This window comes from Vespa velutina, chromosome 4, assembly GCF_912470025.1.
Source record: "Vespa velutina chromosome 4, iVesVel2.1, whole genome shotgun sequence".
NCBI lineage: Eukaryota > Metazoa > Arthropoda > Insecta > Hymenoptera > Vespidae > Vespa > Vespa velutina.
In genome coordinates this window covers 4,974,966-4,982,465 of record NC_062191.1, presented here as the reverse complement: position 1 = coordinate 4,982,465, position 7,500 = coordinate 4,974,966, and the positions used below count along the sequence as shown (strand labels likewise).

The 7,500-nt window shown below is 32.2% G+C and overlaps 1 protein-coding gene and 1 long non-coding RNA gene across 10 annotated transcripts in view; one reads left to right on the top strand and one right to left on the bottom strand.

Moving 5' to 3' along the window:
- Nucleotides 1–7,500, bottom strand: part of LOC124948811 — a 15,899-nt gene that overhangs the window by 1,055 nt on the left and 7,344 nt on the right. The gene's annotated exons all lie outside the window — the stretch shown is intronic.
- The window catches only part of LOC124948807 (box A-binding factor-like), a 56,280-nt gene that overhangs the window by 48,043 nt on the left and 737 nt on the right, over nucleotides 1–7,500 (top strand). For 6 of the 9 annotated variants that reach the window (XM_047492998.1, XM_047493002.1, XM_047493003.1 and 3 more), the window contains 3 exons: nucleotides 2,107–2,282; nucleotides 4,901–5,195; nucleotides 5,541–7,500. The exon at nucleotides 5,541–7,500 is cut by the window's right edge and continues 737 nt beyond it. In XM_047492998.1, coding sequence (XP_047348954.1) covers nucleotides 2,107–2,282; nucleotides 4,901–5,195; nucleotides 5,541–5,938 — 869 coding nt within the window. In that variant the 3' untranslated portion in view covers nucleotides 5,939–7,500. Of the gene's footprint in view, nucleotides 1–2,106; nucleotides 2,283–3,550; nucleotides 3,637–4,900; nucleotides 5,196–5,540 lie in introns of those variants that run through there. The other 3 variants (XM_047493006.1, XM_047493001.1, XM_047493007.1) reach the window with 3 other exon arrangements.

Genomic DNA, 7,500 nt, shown 5'->3' with positions numbered 1-7,500 from the left:
TCTTTCTCTCTTTTTTTCTCTTGATATGTCGCTCTTTTATATACCAAGAAAAATTATCTACGACGTTTTAACGTTTAGAGTTCAATTAAAATTCTTCATAATAATAATTGACGATCAATTAATACAATCGAACGGATCATTCATCGATCAATATGTTAATACTTCATGTCGTTAGATTCACGTCATTTTTTTTTTTTTTTTATATAACGAGGATTTATTTCATTTAATCTTCATTTTTATAAATGATATTATTAAACGAATCAAACAAAAGCGTCATATATATATATATATATATATATATATATATCGGATTATTAAAAAAGCAAAAAAAGAAAAAAAAGAAAAAAAGAAAATAACTAATTAATTTCAATTACGTATCTGAATCGATGATACGATTGAAAATTTTATCATGTTATATCTTACGTTGAACTTTTATATCAGAAAATTCAGGTAGTCACGAATAAAAGCATTGGTTGGTTCTTTACGATTTATACGGAGATGGTTCTTCGGTATGGCTCTTGCTATTATCAGTAAACACCGGAAATTCCGATAAAGCCATGTCCGTCTCTACGTTTATACTCCCCTTCCTCATATCCTACTTCCTGCGTCCTACATCCCCTTTTCCTCCTTTATTTCGTATTTTCGCAGTCGTCATTTTTGTTTTAAAAGTCATCCATCGAAAATTTATTACGAATTGCGTCGATATAATATCACGAACGAAAGAGTTTCATATTCTATCGATAAATTAGGTATTATTGATCAATTTGACAAAAACTCGTTATAAGATCGTTAACTTTGTTTTTTCTTTTTTTTTCTGTTTTTTATATAAAGAATATCGATGACTCATTCACATTCATCAGTGTGATAATCGATCAATTTGGATCGATAGTTCCGAAAATAAAGAAAGTTTATTATTATATGGGAATGAATCGAAACCATGAAGTAATCCATTATTCTAGCCTGAAGCTAAAAGGAAAAGTACAGGGAAAATCTCGCAACGACAGCTTTCTCTCTCTCTCTCTCTCTCTCTCTCTCTCTCTCTCTCTCTCTCTTTCTTTTTCTCAAATGTGAATTTTAGAAAGTAGCACTTGATTCATCGTATTGCTTTTTTCGATTCTTTTTTTCTTTTTTCCTTATCCTTTTCATTATTTCCATTCCATTCGAAAATCATTGTTCGTTTTTATAAGAAAAGATAAAGGGAGAAACAGAAAGAATGATAATAGAGAAAACTCGTGGAATTTTGTCTCTCACTCTCTCTCTCTCCTTCTCTCTCTCTTTTTTCTACGTGTTATATACGTCATTCGGTATTAAAACGCGTGGAAGTATGCATATTCATGCTCACGTATGGACGGGAAAAGAGAGAGAAGGGAAATAAATACTTTGGACGAACGTGGACAATTATTGTTTCCGAGCAAAAGAGTGGAAGGAGGCCATGCGATGGTGCATGAGCGTAACATTGCATAACTCTTTCTCTCTCTCTCTCTCTCTCTCTCTCCCATTCTCTCTCTCTCTCTCTCTCTCTCTCTCTCTCTCTCTCTCTCTCTCTCTCTCTTGCGAAATTACGATATAACGTCAAGACGAAATCAGGTAGAACTCATAATTCGGAAGTCCGTGCAATATATACATATATATTTATATTATATATATATATATATATATATATATATATATATATATATATTATATTATATAAATATATATATATGTTTATCGATTCGCTTGCTTTTCGAAAGGTGGTTCGTCAGTACAAGGAAAAAAGAAAGAAAGAAACAAAGAAAAAATATTTAGTCGGGTACACGAGCCTTTCCTCTACAATTTTACATATTACTTTCCTCCCTTACTTCCTTCAAATCCTTATCTCCCTTTTTGTCAATACGTGCTCTTCCTAAATATGGACGTCGGAAACGAATGCTACGAAAAAATAAAAAAAATTAGAAAATTAAAAAATAGACATTAAGATTAAAATTAAAAAAAAAAAAGTAAATAAATAAAATATCGAAAGATTGCGAAACGATGAAAAAAATAATAATAATAATAATAAAAAAAAAAAAAAAAAAAAAAAAAAAAAAAATACAAACCAAAACAAAAACAACAATGCCAACACAGTGCACAACATCGAGGCGGAGTACTTTACGGAGGGTCGCGAGTGCGTGAACTGTGGGGCAATTTCCACACCCTTATGGCGAAGGGACGGTACCGGGCACTACCTCTGCAACGCATGCGGTCTCTACCACAAGATGAACGGAATGAATCGACCCCTAGTCAAACAACCACGTCGTCTGGTAAGAATGCGGACGCCGAGATGGTACATTTCATTGATCCATCTCGATGCTCAGAGTGATGATTTTTGCGCGTTGACGGTTTGGATAATACCTCGGTGTTCTCTTCGTTCTTTTCTCTTTTTTTTTTCTTTTTTTTTCTTTTAGTTTCTATTCCATATAAATATATATATTTATATATATACATATATATTTTTTTTTCTTTCTTATATTTTTCGTATCTTTCGTCCCATATTTCTTTTTTTCTTTTTGAATACATTCTTTCCATTATTTCGAATCTCTCATTATTAGCTTCAAAGTGAGGATATTTTTTTTTTGTGTCTTTTTTCGTTTGTATTTTTTTTTTCTTTCATCATAAATACATTAGTATTTATTATTCGATAAAAAGAAAATTTAACGATAGGAATAATTAAGTGTTCTTTTTATTTTCTCGTGTCCTCCGAACCGTTCGCTGCAAAATATTGCGATTAGCATAGAAGCTCGAGAAAAGAGAAAGCTAATATCAAAAAAAGAGGGAAAGAGTGCATGAGAATATGAGAATGAGGGGGTGCAAAGAGTGAGAAGAAAAGGGGACGTTCTTTCTTCTCCTCGTGGTGTCCAGGAGCCTATGTGGAAATTCGCCCATGTTGTAAAAGACGTAAACATAAACAGAAAAAGAAAGAGAAAAAAGCAACGAAAAAAAAAAAGAAATTAAGAAAGAAAGAAAGAAAGAAAGAAAGAAAGAAAGAAAGATTAATCATTGCTCAACGATATTACATTTTCGTTGATTGTTTCTTCCCCTCCTACCTTTTTACCCTGGCCCATAAACAATGAAAAAAAGAAAAAAAAAAAAAGAAAAAAAAAGAAAGAAAGAAAGAAAGAAAGAAAGAAAGAAAGAAAGAAAGAAAGGAAGAAAGAAAGAGAAATAGCCAAAAGAAATAGGAAGAAAAATCTCGACGTGAATTTTTTCGCGAATCTCGTTTTATCCTTTCGTCCTTTCCTTTTTACATATTTCGCTTCTCCTGACGATGGGATGAAAGCAGACAAAAAAAAAGTCATAAAAAAATAAAAAAAAAAAAGAGACATAATAAAAAAAACCAAAACACATACAAAAAAAATATTAAAAAAAAAAAAAAAAAAAAAAAAAAAAAAAAAAAAAAAAAAAAGTAATAATAATAATAAAAGAGAAGAAAAGAAAGAAAGAAAGAAGAAAGTACGCTTTTGAATACGTACGTCCAGGAAAAGAAAGAAGGAAACACAACCTCTAACGTTTGGCCTCCTGTCTGTTTCAGTGGCGGATCAGGGCGATTTCTACAAAGGCTTCTGTGGGTATAGTGGCGCCCCTCGCGCCTTCGAGGAGAAATCGAGCCGTCGTTTGGTAGGTGTCATCCCCCCAACTCAGCACTCTGTCTCTCTCTCTCTCTCTCTCTCTCTCTCTCTGTCTCTCTGTTTCTCTTTCTCTCTCTCTCTCTCTGTCTCTTTTTCTCTCTGTCTCTCTGTCTCTCTTTCTCTCTCTCTCTCTCTCTCTCTGTCTCTCTCTCTTTCTTTCTCTCTGTTTTCTCTTCTTTCTTTCTTTCTTTATTGTCCATTTATTTTCTCCTGGATACTTCATTAAAAACATAATCAAAATTTCCTTACCTTAATCGATCCTTCAATTGTGCATCCTCCATTTCCATTTTCATTTCCATTCACATTTTCTTACTTTTTTATTAATTTTTTTTTATTTATTTATATATACACACATATATATATATATATATATTTTTTTTTTATTTTAATGTTTCTGAGGAATTTCATCATTTTAACGGTTCCTTTTTTTTTTTTTATTGTTTTGTTTTGTTTTTTTTTTTTTCTTATTTTTTTTCTGTTCTTTCTTACACTTTTCTTTTTGCGTAATATCACACTTTCTATCTGTCTATCTATCTCTTTCTCTCTTGATCATTCTTTCTTTCTAGTAGAAAATCCATCGTAGCTTCTCGAGGTGCCACTATACCCATGGTACATAAGCACTCTCCTTCCTGAAATCACGCGCGGCCTGTTCAATTAGCCGTTCTGATGTTAATGATCGATAGGATCACCTTCTTACGACGAAGGAAATTCAAATTCAAATATTCGTTTTAGCTTATTAGATAGTTGAATTTTTACAGGCTCGCGTGAGTTTACGAGGCGAGAGTATGGTCCGTCTTTTTTCCTACTTTACACGCGGAACGTCTGTCCCTTGCACAGAAACGGCTTAACCTCAGGTCGTCATATCGATATGTAGATCTTTTAATTAATCAAATTTCAACTTTGCAGGATGTTACGTTCAATATTGTGTCGTACGTAACTCGTGGAACTGTGCAAGTGACTTCTTTCCCTCTTTTTTCTTTTTTTTTTTTTTTTTTCGTTTTTGTTTTATACTTGTTAAATTAATGAATAATTATAAAGAATTCAACGGCCGAGAGCAGGATCCAAATTGAAAAGTATCAGTCAGGGTGAAAAAAAAAAGAATCCTTCTCTCTCGAAATGAAACGCAAATTTTTCTCTACCTCTGGAATTGAGTCTCATTGTTGGATTATCCGATCCAAGGATGAAACTCTAAGAGGAAAAGAAAGAGAAAAATTAAATAACTCGATCTACTAATCAACTTTTTCTTTCTGCAGTCAGCTTCAAGGCGCGTAGGACTCTCTTGTAGTAATTGCCAAACGACAATGACGTCACTTTGGCGACGAAATTCCCTCGGTGAACCCGTTTGCAATGCCTGTGGTCTCTACTTCAAGCTTCATGGTATCAATAGGCCGATGACGATGAAGAAGGATAGCATTCAAACTCGTAAACGTAAACCTAAAGGCGGAATGAAGTCTACCGATACTCCAATTGCTGGCAATGTTGCACAATGCACCAACAATAACAACAATAACAACAACAATAACAACAATAATTTAAAGCTAGAGCCAGGTAAGTTCTATCTCAAACGAGTTTCATTTCCCACGATTAACTGACTTTTTTTTAACCGGTCGGCACCATTCGCGATTGCAGTTATGTTCATGCATACTTGCTCCGATAGTTGACCTAGTTTCAATTGTACCACAAGTAAATGGAAAAGCAGTATATAAACTTGTTGTGATATACTCGTTTATGCAAATTTTCATAGTTTTTTTGATTAGAGAAGTAAAAGAATAAGTAAACAGTTATCGTAACGTACAAATATACTGAACCTTGAGTTTTGATATATATATATACATACATACACATATATATATATATATATAAACTAATAAAAAATTTCTTTAAAATCCACAGATAACTATGATTTAAGGATGGCCCACTCCGTGGTACCTCAAGTTACATACGCAGGTTCCCTCTATGGTAATCCACAGTCGGGCAGTCGTATAGTTTCCTATCGTTCAACGACACCTAGCGGTCTTTACTACGACATGATTGCTTCTCAACAGCAACAACAACAACAACAGCATCAGCAGCTCCTCGAAACTCATTCTCCGAAAGTTGAATGTCCTTCGCCACCTTGTGCAACACATTCACCAGGAATGATGTCAGCGGGACACTCACCTGATCATCACCAACTTGCCTCACCTCATATCGTTACTCTTGGCAATTCCTCGCCCAGTCCAGCAGGTAGTAAGATCATGTTGGACAATGGGCATCTTGAGAGACCCACTGTTGTTTCTATATCTTCTTAAAAATCTCTAATTATTATCGACGAGATTATAATAAAGATTTTTCGAGCTCGCCGCGGAATAGACAACGACGATTCTTCAATACACTGTGAACTTTTATATTTATCGTTAGTAATTTCAATCTCGATCCTAGTTGATCTGTGGTTGAATTTAACGATTATTTAAGTCTTGGAGAGGTCATTGCTATAGTTAGACTTTTCAGATCAAAAGTGACAAATTTATTGAATGTTGATGAAATGAATCATATCGCTAAGATTCAGGAATAGTAAGCTTGTAAAGTGGATTATCCTATTTGTTTTCTTTTAAGAAATCAGACAAGAAAATTTTGATATAATGCATAAGTACTTTTCTCTTGCGATCACGGTACAATACTTCGCTATTTTGCAAGATAGATTTAGATTTCAACTATAATGTTGTAGTAATAGTTAAGTTAAAATTTAAGTATCTCAAAAGTGTGTGTATATAATGGTTTGGATGGTGTTAATTTAGGTTCTTGTAAATAACATTGTAAGTCTGAATTCGATGTCGTTTCAAATTATATTACTCCTATTCTTTGTCTTTCGAAGTCGAGAGATATATCTTAAAGATTCTATTAGGATAAAAGTGCATATTAAAGATTTTTTTTTCTTTTTTTTTTTTTACTTCAAATCAAGATTACATTCCGGGAAATTTTGATCGAGAGAAATTAGAAAAGTCAAAAAAAAAAAGAAAAAGAAAAAACAAAAAATAGTAAAAATAATTAACATCTACTACCCTTTTCTCGAATTTTTAAGCGTCGATCTCATTTCGACCGAAGCTATGAGAGTTCAATAAACTTGAGCTTCGTGACGTACGATAACGCAAAGGCGTGCAAAAGTTATCGCTTCATAATTTTTTTTTTTCTTCTTTCCTTGTAAACAGTTGCGAATAGGGGCCGAGACATCCGGTATATATGTAGGAAATGTGTCAGAGTCAATGTCAGATCTTCTCCGCTTTGATTTTTTTATTTTTATTTTTTATTATTTTTTTTTTTTTTTCTATTTTTATTTCACCTCCTTTAATGTACTTTTATTTATTTTACATTTTATTTCTTTTTTCTATTTTTTCTTGACTTTTTTTTTCTTTTTTTTTTTTTTTTTTTTTCGTTATCAAAGACGAATTTATTGAAGCAGCTCTCCAAAACAAATAACAAATCTAACCTGACGCCTTTGCATTTTGTAAATATTATCGAAAATATGTTTAAGCGTTAAGATTTTATCTCTTCTGTTTTCTTTTATTCTGTAAGATTTAAGAATTATTTATCTTAATACATAATTGACCAGGATATAATAATAAATAATATCATTACTGACGGCAATTTTATCATTCCGGTAATGTTTATCATTGAATTAAAAATTTGTTATTTAAATATTACAAATTTAGAAAAATTAGAAATATTGGAATTAAGTAAATATTATGCAAGACGATAAACAATATATACTATTTTATACATTAATAATTGTATAAGTCGTATGTATTTGCAAAAACGAATATATCTGTGAATCGGTCAAAAATGTATTAAGATATTAGAAATAATGATTGTTGTA